This window comes from Eleutherodactylus coqui, chromosome 13 (genome assembly GCF_035609145.1).
Source record: "Eleutherodactylus coqui strain aEleCoq1 chromosome 13, aEleCoq1.hap1, whole genome shotgun sequence".
NCBI classification, from domain to species: domain Eukaryota; kingdom Metazoa; phylum Chordata; class Amphibia; order Anura; family Eleutherodactylidae; genus Eleutherodactylus; species Eleutherodactylus coqui.
In genome coordinates this window covers 122888701-122910464 of record NC_089849.1, presented here as the reverse complement: position 1 = coordinate 122910464, position 21764 = coordinate 122888701, and the positions used below count along the sequence as shown (strand labels likewise).

Here is a 21764-nt window from a genome sequence, read left to right as displayed (position 1 = left end):
TCTCCGTTCACATAGAAGTTTGCTTCATCATTAAACAATCTCTGAGAAATGTGGGTCCCGTTGCAATTCCTGTGACACCTATTTGCAAATCCAATACTGCTATTGGGGTCGTCCTCATTGAGATGATGGAGCAAACTGGATCTTGTATGGGTGCCATTTATGCATAGCCAGTATCTGCCCGGTGGTGGTTCGACTCACCCCACTCTCCAGTGACGACATGGTGGTGTAATGTGGGTTTTTGCAGAGGGATGCCAGCACAGCCATTGTTATTGCTTCGTCTGTGGCAGTTTTGTTATGTCCACTTTTTGGCAGGTCCAATACAGAATCTGTTTGTCCAGATGGGGCAAGCAATTTTCCAACTGTCATGGCAGATGGGAAATCTGTTTGGGCGCGAACCGTTGAAATTCACTGCAATGACTTGGGCACTGCACTCCCTAGAAATCCGCACAATCTCTACTCTTTGTGTGTTAATCTTGCAGCCATATCTGTGTCTGTTACAAAGAAATAACTGAGAACTTTGGCAAGAATAAGGGTATGTCACATTTAGGCACAAATTTTGATTCCTTGTCAAATTCTCTATCAGATACATTTGAAAATATTGACTTGGTTCCAGGATGGTTGCTTTCAAATGGCGATCAAGTTAAACACTGCTCCTCCCGGATTTGCCCCTGTGGGGGGTCAAACTGAGACCGTTGAGCTGATGCTGTCTGCTTCCAAATTGGTCTTTAGAGGTGAGTACTCAGACGACACAAATGGACAGCCACATGCAAGATGGGATTGCCATGAGTGAAGTAAGTGGTTTATTCAGAGTTACAGAAGATATAGGAAAGGTTTGCTGATGTATTGATTTGATTACTGCGCATGCCCAAGGCTACATAACATCTGCAGATTTTAATTAACAATACATATCTTTCAAAGACATCTCCTACATGAACAATACATCAATGTCCGGTGACAACTGTATCAAAACAAAATGTTCTTGGACGCTTCTTACTAGAAGGGAGTGAGCTTTCTCAAGGAAAGGAGACATGAGAGAAAGAAAGCTGATAAGACATATGTGAACATATTCAAGGTCATTATAATTGGGATCTAACATCTTTCTAGGTTGAAATTAATACAGATACATGTATTAAAGCAAAACAAGCAAAGAGATACAAAATGGAGTCTCTGTAGTCTATTTTTAAAGCGTTGGCCCTTACACGTATAAGCTTAAACCTTTAGCAGAAGAAGACGCAAATTATAAACACATAAGTATTCTGTGAAATACACTTATCAATTTAAAGGCATAAACCTGAATTAACCCCTCACACCCCATACGCCTTAGCAACATGCCATGAACAAGATGGTATCCCCAACCACAGTTTTCAATTTATTCAGATGTCCATACCTTTGGACCACCCTGAAGATCAATCTCTTGGGATAGCAGTGGGTACAGGAGTGTAGACCCAACCAGCCCAGATCTACTCGTTGATCCCCCTCACTATCTAATATCTAATCTGTGTCTCCTCCCTTTCAGTTTCATCCCATTGCTTCCAGTCTTTCCTTGTGCAGATGAGAATAGGGCTGATCCCTCTGCGCTGTGACAGCCCTTCAGTTAAATCAAGGCCCTAAATCTTAGCAACCAAGAAGGGGAGGGTCCTTCTACTTCTAGAATCAGAGTAATATTGTGTTTTGTTTCTCTGCTAACGCCTGATGTTCTAGGCTGAATTAACAGGGCGATATGGAGAGTTGCACCCGAGAAACATGGGTGCAACTTGCATTGCACAGCATATGGACACCCATCGATCTGCTGTCTGATCTCTACAGACCATGCACTTTGCATGTTGTATTCTCTTCTACGAAAATAGGACATGTAGAGATTATTTTCGCACGGGCCGTGAACACCCGCCCATGTGTATTGCCTCATAGCGTAAACAGGCAGGGCAGAGCAGTGCAGAGGTGAGTGGAATAGCAGTAGAGGAAAGGATTTTTTCCTGGAGTTACTGGGCCCAGTTCACTCGGCTCAGTTACATGACTAATGTATAAACTAGATGTAATAAGCAGCATTAACAATCACTATATATTGTGATACTAAGGTATTGCAGTATATACTGTGTTTGCCCGAAAATAAGATGCTGTCATATTAATTTTTGCTTCAAAAGAGGCACAGTGTCTTATTTTCGGGGGTGTCTTCTACTTACCCAGCCGCCGGAGTCTGTGTCCATCGTGCTGGTCCCTGCGCTGCTGCAGTCCTCAGCGCTGACAAGATTCTCTTCTCTGGTAACGGCTCTGATTGGCCGGCGCTCAATCGATTCTCAGCGCTTACCGGAGGCAGGGTATTCAAAGCCCTGTTACCAGGAGAAGAGAATCCCGTCAGTGCTGGGAACTGCAGCAGTGCAGGGACCGGCGCGAGGGACGCAGACGCCACAGCGACGGAGACCGGCGCGAGGGACGCAGACGCCACAGCGACGGAGACCGGCGCGAGGGACGCAGACGCCACAGCGACGGAGACCGGCGCGAGGGACGCAGACGCCACAGCGACGGAGACCGGCGCGAGGGACGCAGACGCCACAGCGACGGAGACCGGCGCGAGGGACGCAGACGCCACAGCGACGGAGACCGGCGCGAGGGACGCAGACGCCACAGCGACGGAGACCGGCGCGAGGGACGCAGACGCCACAGCGACGGAGACCGGCGCGAGGGACGCAGACGCCACAGCGACGGAGACCGGCGCGAGGGACGCAGACGCCACAGCGACGGAGACCGGCGCGAGGGCCGCAGGCGCCACAGCGACGGAGACCGGCGCGAGGGCCGCAGGCGCCACAGCGACGGAGACCGGCGCGAGGGCCGCAGGCGCCACAGCGACGGAGACCGGCGCGAGGGCCGCAGGCGCCACAGCGACGGAGACCGGCGCGAGGGACCCAGGCGCCACAGCGACGGAGACCGGCGCGAGGGACCCAGGCGCCACAGCGACGGAGACCGGCGCGAGGGACGCAGGCGCCACAGCGACGGAGACCGGCGCGAGGGACGCAGGCGCCACAGCGACGGAGACCGGCGCGAGGGACGCAGGCGCCACAGCGACGGAGACCGGCGCGAGGGACGCAGGCGCCACAGCGACGGAGACCGGCGCGAGGGACGCAGGCGCCACAGCGACGGAGACCGGCGCGAGGGACGCAGGCGCCACAGCGACGGAGACCGGCGCGAGGGACGCAGGCGCCACAGCGACGGAGACCGGCGCGAGGGACGCAGGCGCCACAGCGACGGAGACCGGCGCGAGGGACGCAGGCGCCACAGCGACGGAGACCGGCGCGAGGGACGCAGGCGCCACAGCGACGGAGACCGGCGCGAGGGACGCAGGCGCCACAGCGACGGAGACCGGCGCGAGGGACGCAGGCGCCACAGCGACGGAGACCGGCGCGAGGGACGCAGGCGCCACAGCGACGGAGACCGGCGCGAGGGACCCAGGCGCCACAGCGACGGAGACCGGCGCGAGGGACCCAGGCGCCACAGCGACGGAGACCGGCGCGAGGGACCCAGGCGCCACAGCGACGGAGACCGGCGCGAGGGACCCAGGCGCCACAGCGACGGAGACCGGCGCGAGGGACCCAGGCGCCACAGCGACGGAGACCGGCGCGAGGGACGCAGGCGCCACAGCGACGGAGACCGGCGCGAGGGACGCAGGCGCCACAGCGACGGAGACCGGCGCGAGGGACGCAGGCGCCACAGCGACGGAGACCGGCGCGAGGGACGCAGGCGCCACAGCGACGGAGACCGGCGCGAGGGACGCAGGCGCCACAGCGACGGAGACCGGCGCGAGGGACGCAGGCGCCACAGCGACGGAGACCGGCGCGAGGGACGCAGGCGCCACAGCGACGGAGACCGGCGCGAGGGACGCAGGCGCCACAGCGACGGAGACCGGCGCGAGGGACCCAGGCGCCACAGCGACGGAGACCGGCGCGAGGGACCCAGGCGCCACAGCGACGGAGACCGGCGCGAGGGACGCAGGCGCCACAGCGACGGAGACCGGCGCGAGGGACGCAGGCGCCACAGCGACGGAGACCGGCGCGAGGGACGCAGGCGCCACAGCGACGGAGACCGGCGCGAGGGACGCAGGCGCCACAGCGACGGAGACCGGCGCGAGGGACGCAGGCGCCACAGCGACGGAGACCGGCGCGAGGGACGCAGGCGCCACAGCGACGGAGACCGGCGCGAGGGACGCAGGCGCCACAGCGACGGAGACCGGCGCGAGGGACGCAGGCGCCACAGCGACGGAGACCGGCGCGAGGGACGCAGACGCCAGCGGCTAGGTGAGTATGTTTTCTTTTATTTTTTAACCTAATGTAGCTAGGGCTTATAGTTCAAGCCCCCCCTCAAAGCTAGGGGTAGGGCTTATTATCGGGGAATCAGGGTAGTACAAACGTTCATGTGATTTCAAGTTCAAATTCCCTGTGGGGGCTAACTGAAAATATAGGAAAGGTCGAATAAAAATGTTTCAGTAGGGATCAAAAAGAAAAAAGGTGCAGAATGACGGAACAGCTGCCAGAAACATGGATAAAAAGGGATTGTACCCCAAAGTGGTCCTAATAATAAACAATCGCTCTATTCTGATGAGCCGGTCTGAAAATCTTATTAAGAAAAGGGTTAAAGTACTAAAAGTTCCACGATGTAAGTCCGCCGCCCCGCAGAGCCGGTTATGTCATTTACTGCACTGGTGAACACCGAATAAAGACTCAACCCCTAAAATAATGGCGCAGCGGCAGGGCTGTCATGTATTTATAACGGCTTATGTTTAACCCCTTCACGACCACCGATACGCCTTCTAAGGGCTCCGCACACCGGGAGATGTATTGAGGGGGATCGCCGGATGACCCCCGACCGTTTCTCACAGCTGACACCCGCTGGCAACAGCTCCGATCAGCCGGGCGGCTAATCAGAGCTAGTAACCCTTTAAATACCGGCCCCTCGCGATGAGATCGCAGGGAGCCGAGCGGGTGTCATGGCAGCCAGGGGCCTTTTGAAAGGGGCAGACGGCAGCAGGCATATTAGCCTCTTACTAAGCTCAGTACTATGGAGCTATTCCAGCAATCTCATTGGTTCTGATTCACAATTCCAGCAACCTGATTGGTTGTTAGGGCCGAGCTTGAGAGTAATATAGATTTATGCCGGCGGCGGCACGAGCCCCCATACACGCGGCGTTATTCTCATCGGACTCTGTAAGCCTGGTCACTGCACTCCACGGGGGCCGGAAGTCATCCGTATCACATGACCAGACACTGCCACGTGACACCCGCAATCCAATTCAAAAGCCGGAAATGCCTTGTGAAGAGATCAGGCAGCGCGCTGCAGAGAGGGGCACGTGACCTAAGGCTCCGCCCACAGCACAAGATAAACGGAAAGGAACATAAAACCGTAAGCGCCTTGGAACGCACAACCCGGAAGTGGTCGGGCCGTCAGCCTCGGGGATTCCCGCACGTTGGTCCTGGCGTTGAAGAGGCTACTTTGGCTTCTAGGAGAAGGGCTCCTCCCGGGCCGCTGTGTGCAGGGGGCGGGCGGAGGTACTGACTACAGTGACACTGCTGAGCCTGCGGGAAGGGGTGACTGCTGGCTCTCCTCATGCACGTTACTGGCAGTTAGCAGCGGTTTCCAGTAGGTTTTCTGGCTGTGCAGCCGGGTGGGACCAACCCCCTCAGCCGGCTGCTGCATCCCTGCAGGGGGCGCTGTGGCTGCTCTCTCCTCTGCAGTTCCTGCTCAGCTACTCTATACTGCAGTGTATTACTGCCCCCGCGGCGCTCCTCTAACATGCTGCGGTGTATTACTGCCCCCCGGCGCTCCTCTAACCTGCTGCGGTGTATTACTGCCCCCCCGGCGCTCCTCTAACCTGCTGCGGTGTATTACTGCCCCCCCGGCGCTCCTCTAACATGCTGCGGTGTATTACTGCCCCCCGGCGCTCCTCTAACATGCTGCGGTGTATTACTGCCCCCCCCCCCGGCGCTCCTCTAACATGCTGCGGTGTATTACTGCCCCCCGGCGCTCCTCTAACATGCTGCAGTGTATTACTGCCCCCGCGGCGCTCCTCTAACATGCTGCGGTGTATTACTGCCCCCCGGCGCTCCTCTAACCTGCTGCGGTGTATTACTGCCCCCCCGGCGCTCCTCTAACCTGCTGCGGTGTATTACTGCCCCCCCGGCGCTCCTCTAACATGCTGCGGTGTATTACTGCCCCCCGGCGCTCCTCTAACATGCTGCGGTGTATTACTGCCCCCCCCCCCGGCGCTCCTCTAACATGCTGCGGTGTATTACTGCCCCCCGGCGCTCCTCTAACATGCTGCAGTGTATTACTGCCCCCGCGGCGCTCCTCTAACATGCTGCGGTGTATTACTGCCCCCCGGCGCTCCTCTGACATGCTGCGGTGTATTACTGCCCCCCGGCGCTCCTCTAACATGCTGCGGTGTATTACTGCCCCCCGGCGCTCCTCTAACATGCTGCGGTGTATTACTGCCCCCCCCGGCGCTCCTCTAACCTGCTGCGGTGTATTACTGCCCCCCCGGCGCTCCTCTAACCTGCTGCGGTGTATTACTGCCCCCCCGGCGCTCCTCTAACCTGCTGCGGTGTATTACTGCCCCCCCGGCGCTCCTCTAACCTGCTGCGGTGTATTACTGCCCCCCGGCGCTCCTCTAACATGCTGCGGTGTATTACTGCCCCCCTCCCCCCCCCCCGGCGCTCCTCTAACATGCTGCGGTGTATTACTGCCCCCCGGCGCTCCTCTAACATGCTGCAGTGTATTACTGCCCCCCGGCGCTCCTCTAACATGCTGCGGTGTATTACTGCCCCCCCCGGCGCTCCTCTAACATGCTGCGGTGTATTACTGCCCCCCGGCGCTCCTCTAACATGCTGCGGTGTATTACTGCCCCCCGGCGCTCCTCTAACATGCTGCGGTGTATTACTGCCCCCCGGCGCTCCTCTAACATGCTGCGGTGTATTACTGCCCCCCGGCGCTCCTCTAACATGCTGCGGTGTATTACTGCCCCCCCCCCCCCGGCGCTCCTCTAACATGCTGCGGTGTATTACTGCCCCCCGGCGCTCCTCTAACCTGCTGCGGTGTATTACTGCCCCCCCGGCGCTCCTCTAACCTGCTGCGGTGTATTACTGCCCCCCCCCCGGCGCTCCTCTAACCTGCTGCGGTGTATTACTGCCCCCCCCCCCCCGGCGCTCCTCTAACCTGCTGCGGTGTATTACTGCCCCCCCCCCCGGCGCTCCTCTAACCTGCTGCGGTGTATTACTGCCCCCCCCCCCCGGCGCTCCTCTAACCTGCTGCGGTGTATTACTGCCCCCCCCCCCCGGCGCTCCTCTAACCTGCTGCGGTGTATTACTGCCCCCCCCCCCCGGCGCTCCTCTAACCTGCTGCGGTGTATTACTGCCCCCCCCCCGGCGCTCCTCTAACCTGCTGCGGTGTATTACTGCCCCCCCCCGGCGCTCCTCTAACCTGCTGCGGTGTATTACTGCCCCCCCCCGGCGCTCCTCTAACCTGCTGCGGTGTATTACTGCCCCCCCCCCGGCGCTCCTCTAACCTGCTGCGGTGTATTACTGCCCCCCCCCGGCGCTCCTCTAACCTGCTGCGGTGTATTACTGCCCCCCCCCGGCGCTCCTCTAACCTGCTGCGGTGTATTACTGCCCCCCCCCGGCGCTCCTCTAACCTGCTGCGGTGTATTACTGCCCCCCCCCGGCGCTCCTCTAACCTGCTGCGGTGTATTACTGCCCCCCCCCGGCGCTCCTCTAACCTGCTGCGGTGTATTACTGCCCCCCCGGCGCTCCTCTAACCTGCTGCGGTGTATTACTGCCCCCCCGGCGCTCCTCTAACCTGCTGCGGTGTATTACTGCCCCCCCGGCGCTCCTCTAACCTGCTGCGGTGTATTACTGCCCCCCCGGCGCTCCTCTAACCTGCTGCGGTGTATTACTGCCCCCCGGCGCTCCTCTAACCTGCTGCGGTGTATTACTGCCTTACTAATATCTTTCCTGTGTGACTATACTGTTATTACTATCCCGTGTAGCTGAGCTGCAGTATAAGGGGTTACTGTGCGGTCTTACCTGGTCAGTTGGTTGTTGTGGGCTCCGCTTCTGATCCCGCGCCATCCACAGGGCGGGCGTACCTTGATGTCCCGTGGCGTTTAGTACCCCGCAGCCGGGACTTACCTTTTGTCCTGTGGCATTAAGTGGTTAAAAAAGGAAGCACCGCACCGCCCGTCCTCGCCCTTCTTGGGTCCCCGCGGATCCTGCATGTCCGTTCACTTTGCCGGGTCTATTTACAAGCTGCGTTCGCCCCTCGCTGATTTGCGGCAGATCTGCAGATTTCACTCTTTTAATTGATTTCAAATTAAACCGCTGAAATCTACTGTAGCAAATCCCCGCCGTGTCTGCGCCGTCCGCCCAGTCAGAGAAGCCGGTCAGCCATCTTTGTTTCTCCCGGCCCGGAGGGTCAGCTTAACTCGCAATGAAGGCTGATAATTGTTTATCGCTTGCAGTTCCTCCAATTCCCCGGCTCTGGGTCCAATCTTCAGACTACCTCATTCCCCTCAGTTCCTTGGTAGCGTTAGACTGCACCTGCTTTCTGATTGGCCAGAGTCGCTCACATGATCAGCTCTGGCCAATCAGAGTAATGTAGTGTGAATTAGGTAGACAATTGCTTTGGCCATCTTGGACAGCTGCTGTCACTACACCGCCTTACTCTTCCAGGACGGAGGGCTCCTTCACACTTGCGATAAAATGGCGCAAAAACACAGAATTATGAAACCAATGATTTTCAATTGAGAAGTTGAGAAGGTTGTTGGTCAATGAAAGTGCCGAACCAGGGAAGGGGCCGCGTGGGCGAGCGGCATATGTCTACAAGACGCACCAGATCCGCTGTTTGCACTCGCAGCTGGTCCTCTCATGACTCTAACCCCCACGCCATGAACTCTCCGACCACCACAAAGATTTGCCGCATATTATAAGCCTAGTTGATTTTGGTCTTGTTCTTTCAGAGGTGACGCACCCCACCCCCGACCGCTCGCGGGGTCTGCAGGATGGACGTGGATAGCAGTGACCTGAATGAAAGGGCGTTGAAGCTTGCCTTGGAGATCATGTACCTGCTGACCGGAGAGGTGAGGGAGCATGGTGTCACACACTACCCCATGTGGGCTGCTGGGACGGTGTGACCATGCCTTCTACAGAGAACGTTCTGGGGTCGCCGGCCTGCGTACTAGTCTCTCGTCGTATAGTCCAGCTCTTCCTCTTTGCACTTATGTCGCACATGGATAGCGGTTTTATAGTGTTAAACGTCTTGTATTTATTTACTGTGTAGGTTTATGTCATCATAAAAAAACTTGTTGACAGAGCAACGTGGGGCGGCGTCCCTCATGTGTCCGGAGGGTGGAACCTTACCCAGAACACACTGGTGGTGCCGTCACCTCATTCAGAGACCGGGGAGAAGAACGAGGAAAAAATCCTAGAAATCACCAAAAAGATCATTGCGCTGCTGACGAGAGAGGTAAGAGCTGCTGGGACAGTAACACAAGGGTTAATGTGTCTGGATGACGACGCTATCATTGCGCAGGTCCCTATGAGGAGTCAGGACGTCACCGTCTACTTCTCCATGGAGGAGTGGGAGTATCTAGAAGGACACAAGGATCTGTATGAGGACGTCATGATGGAGGACCACCAGACCCTCGCGTCACCGAGTAAGAGGGCAATGCTGGTAAAGGGGAAAGTGTCTCGGGCTTCACCTTCATACATCCATCATTTGATCACTGTTCCCTATAGGTGGTTCCAGCAGAAGAAGCGCAGAAGCGGACACTCGGTCTAGTCTGCCTCATTATCCTGGAGCCAACAATGGCTCACAGGAGCAACATGTGGTTTTAATGGTGAGTATTTCAAAAGATCAATCTACATCATACGGCATATTGATACATTGCAATGTTCTAACCTGATTAAATATCGATTTGTTGGCCACTTACAGTTACGGCCCATTTAGACACAACGATTCTCGCTCAAAATTCGCTCAAAGCCGTCTTTTGAGCGATTAACTGTTGCGTCTAAATGCACGGACATCGTGCAGTTTTCGTGCGCGATTCGTTCCTTGCCCAATTCTAGTTTTCTAGAACTGAGCGATGAACTCTTATCAGCGGTCCAGGCTGTTATCACAGTTGGCAGCGCTGATGAGATTCTTTCAGCTCGTGTCCCGCTGGTAGTTCACAGCGGGACGCGAGCTGTAAGCGCGTAGAACAATGCAGCTGTTTGCTTATCCAAAACAGCTGTATTGTTCTCCGAGCTATAGCATCAGTGTCCCGCTCCGCCTGCATAATAGCTCTTTAGTAGCTACTTGGCTACTATAGACTATGCAAAGATGATCAATCGGGTCTTAGAGAATCTCTCTAGAACAGTACAAAGTTTTGGAGGAATGTCCTTTTTTTTTTTTTTTTTTTTTTTTTAAGGAATTAACTCCTCCCCTCCTTGAAATATAGTAATGAATTTACGGAGGAGAGGGGGATAATTCTGGGCATATAATGATGCATAAGATTAAAGGCCCATTTAGACACAACGATTATCGCTCAAAAGCAATCTTTTGAGAGATAATCGTTGTGCGCATTTAAACGGCAAGATGAGCGCTCAAAATTCTCGCAAACGGTAGTTTGAGTGACAGTTTTGAGCGTTCACTTTGCATAAGCTCTTATCAGTGTGTAAATAAAAGTTCCCGCTGTATACAGAAGACAGCTGGAGTGCTGTCTTCTGCATTCATCAGCTGTGTTCTCAGAGCACTCAGCTGGTACACAGCTGAGCGCTCCGAGTGGGGTATGCAGAAGACAGCTGGAGCGCTGTCTTCTGTATATAGCTCCTTTCTTCTACACACTTTCAGCTGGTGACCCGCTGAGAGAATCTTATCAGCGCTGCCGGCTAAAATATCGGCCTGCGCCGGTGATAAGTCATCGCTCATTTCTAGAAAACTAGAAGTGAGTGGTGAACGAACAATGCACGATGGCCGCGCATTTAGACGCAACAGTTATCGCTCAAAAGTTGGCTTTTGCGCAACAATCGTTGTCTAAATGGGCATTTAGTCAAACGGGCTCTCAGATAATAAATGACCCTTGAAAGGGAAGTTCGATTGAAGCTGAGAGACCAGCTATAGGGACAACGTTAAATTGAAGGCCTTTTATTTTGCGTTAATTGTGAGACCTGAAAGCGTCTCAAACCTAGACTGTTTCCAATGAACTCCATTTTCTCAGTTAGAAGCTCTCCAGTGGTGGCATGCCATGCCATCCTCTACACAGTATATGTGTGGCGTGCCGTGCCATCCTCTACACAGTATATGTATGGCATGCCATGCCATCCTCTACACAGTATATGTGTGGCGTGCCGTGCCATCCTCTACACAGTATGTGTGGCGTGCCGTGCCATCCTCTACACAGTATATGTGTGGCGTGCCGTGCCATCCTCTACACAGTATATGTGTGGCGTGCCGTGCCATCCTCTACACAGTATATGTGTGGCGTGCCGTGCCATCCTCTACACAGTATGTGTGGCGTGCCGTGCCATCCTCTACACAGTATATGTGTGGCGTGCCGTGCCATCCTCTACACAGTATATGTGTGGCGTGCCGTGCCATCCTCTACACAGTATATGTGTGGCGTGCCGTGCCATCCTCTACACAGTATATGTGTGGCGTGCCGTGCCATCCTCTACACAGTATATGTGTGGCGTGCCGTGCCATCCTCTACACAGTATATGTGTGGCGTGCCGTGCCATCCTCTACACAGTATATGTGTGGCGTGCCGTGCCATCCTCTACACAGTATATGTGTGGCGTGCCGTGCCATCCTCTGCACAGTATATGTGTGGCGTGCCGTGCCATCCTCTGCACAGTATATGTGTGGCGTGCCGTGCCATCCTCTGCACAGTATATGTGTGGCGTGCCGTGCCATCCTCTGCACAGTATATGTGTGGCGTGCCGTGCCATCCTCTGCACAGTATATGTGTGGCGTGCCGTGCCATCCTCTGCACAGTATATGTGTGGCGTGCCGTCCTCTGCACAGTATATGTGTGGCGTGCCATCCTCTGCACAGTATATGTGTGGCGTGCCATCCTCTGCACAGTATATGTGTGGCGTGCCATCCTCTGCACAGTATATGTGTGGCGTGCCATCCTCTGCACAGTATATGTGTGGCGTGCCATCCTCTGCACAGTATATGTGTGGCGTGCCGTCCTCTACACAGTATATGTGTGGCGTGCCGTCCTCTACACAGTATATGTCTATGGAGAGGATTGGAGCTCTGACTGATACTATATGTTTATATCGTTTTGGTCCTAGGAAGCTACATGATGATAAAATGTGGCTATTAATTTTAAATCGTGATGCCAAATCTTGACCAACTGACTGAGGCACCCCAAAAATGAGGTTTCTGACACTTTGGCAAGGCGTCCAGCACTCCGCAGTCACGTGGTGGCCTACACTCATTCTAGATGCACAAACAAGACTGAATGTTAGACATATGCTTAGATGCTGAGCCCATCAGACCGTCCACACGGCGTGGCCTTATTGGGGCGGCTGTACATGGTGGGGTCGGGGGCAGCTGATGGCGGCTGCAGTGCTTCTAAGGATCTGTATTGCATTTAGGATGGGATCGTAAAACGTATTAAAGTGGAAGTAGAAGACCCCTACCGGATCCCTTGCCCTCATCCGTGTAAGGAGGAAGAGGTTCCTACAGCTATCTGGCCAGGTGAGTAAGAGCCTTCAGGACGGACAGATGACCTGCAGATGTTTGCCCTGTTGGGATGTTTCATTCAATCACTTTGTGTCCTTCAGAAGCCGCCAGCATCAGAAATGCATCAGAGGGCCGTCCCAATAATCCATATGTAATGTGTAAGACGGAGGCGGATGCAGACTCGGTGCAGGTAAGTGTTCCGTATACACATTTGTATGTAGTGTTTCTGTCTGCAGCAACGGGATAGTATCGCCCTCTTGTAATGTTACATGATGAATATATGCTAGACAGTGCAGAGATGGGACATACAGCCATGTAATATAAGCATAATTATAATTGTTTATATGACGTAGTTTATAGTTGTGCTGGTCGGCTCGGCCTCCTGTAGTAACATAAGTCTTGCACTCCCGTTTAACCGGCATCCGATCCCGCTGCAGAGAGCCGGCACCAGGGCCATGTGACTGCTGCTGCCAATCGCTGGTTAGCTGCAGTGGTCACATGACCTGGCGCCAGGACATCATCACTTTGCAGCCAGTGGAGCGGGAAGGTGTGTATGACTTCTGCTGCTGCAGCCTGAGATGGTTTTTGCAGAAAGAAGGAAGGCGGGGGGGAGACAATGTTCCTAGATAACCTTTATAATACTTGTCTCATTTCAGAGGTCCCCTCGGAGTCCTCGGCACCCACTTACCCCGGGGTCTGTTTTCAGAGACCTGAAGACATATACAGAAAGAAGTCGCATGAATGAGAGGATCTTGGAGCTGACAATGGAGATCATCTACTTGCTGTCTAGAGGGGTGAGGTAGATTAGGAATTACACTGCCATGTTCTGGCGGCCGGCCGCTACAGACTAGTCCATAGAAGATAGAGCTGCTCACCTATTGAACCAGAGCTTTGCTGTGAAACGTATATATCACCGCTATTCTACAAGATATATGTAGTGTGCGACATGTTGGGTACAAGCAACCATAATGGAATAAAGCTACATAAAGGAAATGGATGTAAGCAGAATAACGGTGCAGCACATGTGGGTAATGAACCGAAATACCAGCAGGACAAAATAGAATATGGCTACACAACCAGATAAACACCGGCTGGAAAACCGTGTAATGCGCCAAAATATGGATACAAAACTAGTAAAAGACAAAACCGGGATGGAACAAATCCCAAGATGGCCCTCAATGTACGATCCCATCTCCTCCTCCATAAATACCCATCACACCCCAAATGATGAAGAGTCAGATACAAATAAAGTGCGGCTGCAAAGGAGCCGCTGAGCAAGAACAGAAGGACGTGCGAGATGTAAAGATGAAGGCCGCCATACGGCTCGGGGCACATCCGCCTTCGCCGGGGATAATGGAACCATATAATGCTCACTATTTAAAGCCACACCAACCAATCACGAGGCATGTGGGTCGGTCATTAAAAAATCAGCAAATTGCTGTAACCACCAACTGCCTAAAGCCCTGGATTATGCGTCCATCACGTGACGGGCAGCCAGTCGTGGCCACGGATGCCTGCCAGAAGTGGAAACCAAATAGTCGTGTTCTGGCAGCAGAGGAGTGCAGGGATCCGAGGACACAAATCGCAGCCACAGCAAAAAGCCGTACCAACTAAACATAACACGTCCGCGTCTGTGTGAATGGGCCTAATACATGATTAGTCTGCACCCAGGGATCACCACAAGGGGATGGCAGGACTTCAGAACTGCACGGGGTTCGCCACCTGAATGTACAGATGTTCCGTATTGTGCAGTCCTCCATGCTAGGAGTTGCATCGCTTGCTCTGCTGTCCAGTACGAGATTGTTGTCAGGAATCGGCCTCTGCGCTGGGCTCCCGCACCCGCCTCTGCGCTGGGCTCCCGCACCCGCCTCTGCGCTGGGCTCCCGCACCCGCCTCTGCGCTGGGCTCCCGCACCCGCCTCTGCGCTGGGCTCCCGCACCCGCCTCTGCGCTGGGCTCCCGCACCCGCCTCTGCGCTGGGCTCCCGCACACGCCTCTGCGCTGGGCTCCCGCACACGCCTCTGCGCTGGGCTCCCGCACACGCCTCTGCGCTGGGCTCCCGCACACGCCTCTGCGCTGGGCTCCCGCACACGCCTCTGCGCTGGGCTCCCGCACACGCCTCTGCGCTGGGCTCCCGCACACGCCTCTGCGCTGGGCTCCCGCACACGCCTCTGCGCTGGGCTCCCGCACACGCCTCTGCGCTGGGCTCAGTACTTCTGTCCTGTGTTTATTTGTATCTGACTTTTCATCATTTGGGGTGTAGCGGGTATTTATGGATGAGGAGATGGGATCGTACATTGAAGGCCATCTTTGGGGTTTGTTCCATCCCGGTTTTGTCCTTTTTACTAGTTGGCAATAAAAATATATTATAACTACAGTTTTGGCACGACCGGTTTCCTATTTGGTGTTTACACACAAGATATTTCCTGTGCTGCCAAACCAGCAGAAAATGGTGTCCGCAGGAACAGAAGGGCGCCGCCAGTCTTCATATAGACCCTTGTTTTAACCCTCCACTTGCCTTTCCCTTCTGTATGTTCCATTATGACTCGTGTAGTAACTTTGCTTGTTGGCTGGTCTGATAGAAGGTGTTTGTACCTCAAATGTTGCACAGAAACTGCTTGAAAGCGGGTGGAATTAGTTTTGTGGGCATACCAGAACTTCGGCGCATTCGGTCCTGTGAGCTGTGCTCCTCGGTGGGTCGTTCGCTGATGGAGGTTATTATAAACACACCTGTTCCTTCCAACCTTAGGATTATGTAATCCTGAAGTCATCCGGTGAGCATGTGATCCCCAGCAGCTCCATCCGTGGACTGGTGGGCCAGAGCAGTTCTCGCAGCTCCCTCATGATGCCCACCCCTAACTTGTTAAACCGTGAACTTCACAACGAGCAGAAGATCCTGGAGGTCACCAACAAGCTGAACGAGCTGCTGACCGGGGAGGTGAGCGCCGCCGGGCCTGTGCCGTTACACTGGTGTGGCTGGCTGACGCTTTACGATTGTCTCTCAGGTTCCTTTAAGGTGTCAGGACGTCACCGTCTACTTCTCCGTGGAGGAGTGGGAGTACTTCGAACAACACAAGGATCTGTATATAAAGCGCCTTACATCACCTGGTAAGAGGGAGCCCTGACTGATGGCAGCCATGCAAGTAACTGCGGGTCAGGGACAGCGGGGCTTAAATTGTCCAGTGATTTGGTTCTGGGCTGTCGGGAGGGATGTCATTGCATTTGGACACTAACGACCCCATGAAGAATCATGTGAACTAATGCAGGAGGTTAACGGCCTTGGACCCAAACAGTTTGGATATAATGGAGTTCGTGCAGTTTTCTTCTTGTCAGGGGCTTTTAGAGGAGAAAGAAATGTAGTTGAACTGGATGTGTTTTCTGTTTGTGCCCTCAGGTTATCGCAGCAGCCAAGGCTTCATGAAGAGGGATACGGAGCCGAGCAGAAATGTCAGTACTAATCCTATTAGACTGGGAAGTGGCAGATGCACCAAACTGTCTTTCACTCTTGGCGCCTGTTGCTACACATGTAGACCCCTCTAGCTTCACTTCCTATTGGTTCCTTTACATGGCTCTATTATATTCTTCACGTCCTATTGGTTCCTTTACATGGCTCTATTATATTCTTCACTTCCTATTGGTTCCTTTACATGGCTCTATTATATTCTTCACTTCCTATTGGTTCCTTTACATGGCTCTATTATATTCTTCACTTCCTATTGGTTCCTTTACATGGCTCTATTCTATTCTTCACTTCCTATTGGTTCCTTTACATGGCTCTATTATATTCTTCACTTCCTATTGGTTCCTTTACATGGCTCTATTCTATTGGCCCATATTATTGCTTCATGGCGAGAAGCTTGTCAGAATATAGAAGCGTTTTTTTTTGTAAAGTTGGAATGATTGTGTTTTTTCATCTCTTTTTTTATTTATTATCCCAGCACACTAATGTCCTCTAACACTCTGATTTTCTAGCCATCACAGAATACCCCTTATGGTCAACAGAATACAAACCAGGGAGATACGGACTTCTCTGATTCGGAAGAGGCATGTATCCTCACTGCTTTTCTAACTTTTCTGCTGTTTGGTTGCTGCGGTAGTTACGTGTCCTCATTTTATTTTTGGCTTGTACTTCAGACTGTGTCGGACAGTGAAGACTACGAAGATGATGAAAGCCTGTCAGAAACCGAAACAGAGGATGAAGTTCCCTTATCAAAAATAAATGACCCGGTAATGTATATTAACACATATAGATCATCTGAACATTTTAAAGGGACTGAAAAAGTAGCCCTAAGATTAAAGCCACAGAGTTCCACCATTCTTGGCAATTAACTCTTTCCTGCTGCAGGACACAAATGGACATCATGGCTGGGAAGGGGTTCCCGTGAATGGATCCTATATAACAGCAGGGATTGAGAACATGGATCCCAGCTGCTAACCCCTTACATGCCACAACCAATGTGGAACAAGTAGGAATTGAAAGAACAATTTCCCGCGCTCCGGATGGGGATATAACATGCAAAGTAACAACCAATATTAGATTGGAAGTCGACCGACATTGGAGTCCGTTCCACCCGAAGGACTCCTCTATTATCCCGGCCAACCTTCAGGCATGCCACATCCAGAAATGGTTTTTCCAATTTATTTTCTAATATGCAAAATTTGGCGTTCCGCTTCAGGGATTCTAGTGCTGGCCAGGATAATGGAGGAGTCCTAAGTGTTGGCTGTTACTTTGCATATTACAGGAATCTTTTCTTCCAATTCCTCCTGGTGGATACGACCGAGGCGCCTGCAGCGCTCTCCCGGTGGATCCAGAGACCCCTATGATTATATAAAAGGGACCCTTGGCCCGGCGGTGTGGGCGCCAGTCAACTGACAGGCGCTCCATACCAGGTGAGTCCATTCCAATTCTTATTGTATATAGAAATCTATGTATGTTTCCATTGTTTGGAACGCTATCTATACCTAAACAACCAATGTTGATCATGGCATGTAAGGTGCTCCCAGGCGGAGGGCACTCCCTCTGTCGTCCTGTGCAGAGGGCTGATGGGTCGCCATGATAACCGGACGTCAGGCAGTGCTGCTCGGGTCTGACGTGGCCTGTGATGCTTTGCAATATTTCTTTTTTTTTTATTAAATCACTTTTTATTGAAAAGATTTTCATTTACCAATGCAGTTAAAAGCGAAATCCTCCCTTCACACATTCCTACACCAGTACATAGGGAGTCTTGCGTTTTCAGTTTTAATGGCACAATATCTGAGGCCACATTTTAGCTCAAAGTTTTGTGATGTTCTGAAAAACAATAAAATTCCAAACTTTAAAATCAGGTTACTGTGTGAAGTTCGTACCATTCCCATTGTGTTCATAGGAGGTTACTGTTAATAATGGAGTAAGATACTTCCAACTAAATGTCACCAAACCTTCTCTGCACTTTCCAATCCTGCAAGTCGGGCGAGTCGTCTGCTTAGTTTTGTCTCCTAGCTTCAACTCCACAACCTCCAGTTCGGAAGTGAAGATCGGCAAAAAGAGACGGCATTGAAACTTACCCAAACTGTAGGGGAAAAACAAGAGAAGGAGGTGGCAATACCATCTGCATACTAAATAAAAGCGAAGTAGGAAAAAAAGGGTATACACCAGAGAATTGGGGAGGAGGGGGGGGGGGTGTCCAAGAAGAGTAACTTTCATTTATTCAATAAGCTCAAGTGGCAATGGGGATCAGCCCTATTCTCATCTGCACAAGGAAAGACTAGAAGCAATGGGATGAAACTGAAAGGGAGGAGACACAAATTAGATATTAGACAGTGAGGGGGATCAACGAGTGGAACAGGTTACCACAGGAGGTGGGGAGTTCTCCTTCAATGGAAGCGTTCAAATAAAGGCTGGACAAATATCTGTCTGGGATGATTTGGTGATCCTGACATGCATACGACTCTAAAAAAAGCAATATTGCTGCATAATTATGAAAGAAACCGGTGGCAGAATTTTGCGTGGCTTTTTTTTTCTCCTCCTCCCAGGCCTCCCAAAATTGTCTTAAAAGTTCTGCAATACTTTATATGTACCCAAAACATGACACCAATAAAAATTACAGACTTTTTGGATTTACATTGAAGTAGAACTAAATAACTAAAGTAAATAACATCGTTGTCTGGCCGACTGCACGGCTTCAGGCTAAGTGTTTGGGGTTTTTTTAACGATAAGTGGGGTGTATAACATTTTTATTTGTTTTTTCTTTTGGCCTCCATCTAGGATCTGCAAGTTCTCTTGAATAGGTTACGGAAAATGGTTAAGGAATCTGAAGACTACAACCCACAGTGCTTCCAAAATGATCCAGAGTGGGGACCAGGTGAGATGACCCCAGGCTCAACCCATTGAAGAATGCAGAAGGCCAATATCTAATAGTGTAGAGCCAACCCCCGAATGCAAATGCTGCAAAGCTTCTAGCTAAATATTTTGATTGGTGTAATTACCTTTGCCAATTCAATGATATGAATGAGCCCATAGTCTTAACTGTAAGTACATACTACAGATCTGTATTCCAAAGTTATCTTCTCTGTGAAACTTTGCTGCTATGCTTAACCCTTTATTTATTTTTTTTCCCCATAAGGATTTCTCTCCCATGTAGGGAGATATTTCAGTAGCCAGGGGTGTATGAGGATGCATATTTGCTAACAATGGCTCAGTCAGGCTATATTACAGCTAGAGCTCTGATCTTGGTATTATTTTATAGCAATGATACAATCTGAGAGAGCAAGTTGAAGCCAAAGTATTGTCCTAGCTTTGATCTAGCCTGAGGACAAGTTGAAGTAGGAGCTGCATATACTTCTCTCACTTCAGCCAAAGTGGAGGGGAGGGTGCAGCAGGGATGTGCTAACAAGCTATATGGAGAAGAAGATGATCACTACTGACTTTACAGTCTTCTCCTTACTACTGTGCATAGGGAGAAGTCTGTCATTCAGTGGCTGACGGGTGGGGTTAGTTTCCAGCTCAGGAATACTGAGGTCTCTAGAGCTCCCATGTCCAGTTAGACTCCTTACTCGCAACTAAAACTGTAAGGCCTCCAACATTTCCGTATGTGCGAGTTTCATCCAAGAGGCTCGAGCACAAGTCTCATCAGACCTCACATGGACATCTGTCAGTTACTGTCCTATCTATGGACTTGCAGCACATTGACTTCCTTTTAACATGTCCCAGTTTTTGCCCTTGCTACAGACAAGAATAGGACATGCAATGGGTCTTCATGCAGATCATTGATCCTTCTGGAAAAACATCCGTGCTGATGCTGTCGTAGCCCTATAATGGGGCCGTGTGCTGTCCGTGGACTAACGGAGAGCATATGGACCCAAACAAGCTAGTGTGCCAGAGGCCTAAGATGTACAAAACCTACACAATATTTAATATATGTGTGTCTGCCACTGACTTCATGCTACCAGGAGAATTCTCTCACTTTTGACGTGCAAAAAACTAAAACCTGAGTTACAAAATAAAAATAATCCTCCTTAAAACCCCATAACTTTTTCTGAAGGAGACCCGGCAATATGCCTCTTTGTACATATTACACCAGGAACGTTCTCATTTAGAAAAAGTTTTTAAGACGGTAGCACAAAGGTGCTGACAGATTCCCTTTTTTTAAATGGTTTTATGCACCTTTATTAATTCCCCCCCCCCCCCCACCCCACCCTAAAATTAAAAAAAATAAAAAAACAGTGCGTTGACTCATAAAATACATTTTCCATGTTTGCTCGGTTCATGTAGTTGTTACATCTTTTTTCCCCTTTAAACCCTCTATTTGGGGGGGAATGGAAAAAACTGACCACTCAAAACCCAACACGAAGCAAAAGAAAACTCTGTAAAAATCCTCCCCCCTCCTTGTTCTACCCACGTTTTAGCATAATTCCATATTCTAGTAATTTAAATGGGTTTTCCGGGAAAAATCCTATTGCTGACGTATCCTCAGGATAGGTCATCAATAACTGACCCCAACCAATCAGCTTCTTGTGCGCCCACTGACAGCCACAAATGCAGAGCTCTGAGTGGAAACCACGGATCCAACCTTTGTGTCGTGGCCAGCGCTGATGCAGCTCTCATTGACATCGATGAGACCTCAGCCTGCAGTTGCAAGCACCGGCCACTACACTGGTTGGAGCAGTGGCTTCTGCTCTGTGCCGCAAATACACAAGGGAACAATCAGCTGATCGGTCGGGGTCCCGAGGGGCAGACCTCAGCTGATCAGTTATTGATGACCTCTGCTGAGGATATGTCATCAATAGTATCTTCTGTCCAGGGGCGGTTGTAACTGAAACTGACATCGTGTCGTGGAACGGTCTGCGTTTGTGCATTTTTGGTTATTTTCTCTTTTCTCCTAGGATTTTAATGTTTCTGGTCCGGCTGTGTGAGGCTTACCTGCCCGAATAACTGAGAGCGCTCCGTTATGCGTTAACTAGGTGGCTGTACCCGGATCCGCATGGACATTACAATGGATTAGACTGGAGGCCTTGCTTCGGGCTCGTCATAAAAGAAGCTCCCACGTTTTTATATACAGGATTTTTTTTTTTTTTTTAAATAACATTTTTGTACAAATGTAGTATTTATGGTGCAAAAAATAAAATGTTAATTTTTCAATTTACAGTTTTTGGGGTTTTTTTCTTTAGTGCTCTACATGCCGCCCTCCACTGTAATTTTTGACTATTAGGAAATGTGGTCTTCGAATGGTCACAAGCTGTGACGGAAATATCCCTGCAGGGACAACCCCATTCACTTCCTGCATTAAATAAAGCCTTAGCCTTTTATATAGCCATTCTAGAGTATTCTTGTCACTGCGGTGCAGAGGCTGGCATTGCAGCCCGCGGACAGGAGCGGCGCTGTTCCTGGGAAAATAATGCCCTTAAATCCTGTACAAGATGCCAGAAGGTTATTTAGAAGGTACTCTGCGGAGAAGTGAATTAAAGTGAACCTGTCACCCGCCTACGGCGCCACTAACTTATAGTGCTGTTGGGCGGTGACAGGGATCCGGGCGCTGTATTTTACATACTAGCCCGCGTCCTGTTGCTCGGCACTAAAGT

The 21764-nt window shown here is 51.8% G+C and overlaps 1 protein-coding gene across 4 annotated transcripts; it reads left to right on the top strand.

Annotated features, from left to right (window-relative positions):
* The first annotated feature begins 5376 nt into the window (after positions 1–5376).
* On the top strand, positions 5377–21328 carry LOC136588105 (uncharacterized). 4 transcript variants are annotated; one of them, XM_066587072.1, is made up of 15 exons: positions 5377–5534; positions 8996–9115; positions 9316–9501; positions 9568–9691; positions 9774–9874; positions 12621–12723; positions 12810–12898; positions 13365–13502; positions 15457–15645; positions 15713–15815; positions 16102–16154; positions 16680–16751; positions 16842–16934; positions 18952–19048; positions 21069–21328. In XM_066587072.1, the coding sequence occupies exons 2-15, from the start codon at positions 9038–9040 to the stop codon at positions 21074–21076; spliced, it is 1434 nt and encodes a 477-aa protein (XP_066443169.1). In that variant the 5' UTR covers positions 5377–5534; positions 8996–9037; the 3' UTR covers positions 21077–21328. The 4 variants fall into 4 exon arrangements, with proteins under 4 accessions (XP_066443169.1, XP_066443168.1, XP_066443167.1 ...); XM_066587071.1 differs by having other exon boundaries at positions 9316–9691; positions 12813–12898; XM_066587070.1 differs by having other exon boundaries at positions 9316–9691.
* Positions 21329–21764: the final 436 nt, after the last annotated feature.

Bases quoted from the DNA above. Each gene is read 5' to 3' on its own strand.
- LOC136588105 (XM_066587070.1), top strand. From the start codon at position 9,038: ATGGACGTGGATAGCAGTGACCTGAATGAAAGGGCGTTGAAGCTTGCC. The intron at 12,899-13,364 runs GTAAGTGTTCCG...GTCTCATTTCAG, and splicing joins CGGATGCAGACTCGGTGCAG to AGGTCCCCTCGGAGTCCTCG. The intron at 15,646-15,712 runs GTGAGCGCCGCC...ATTGTCTCTCAG, and splicing joins ACGAGCTGCTGACCGGGGAG to GTTCCTTTAAGGTGTCAGGA.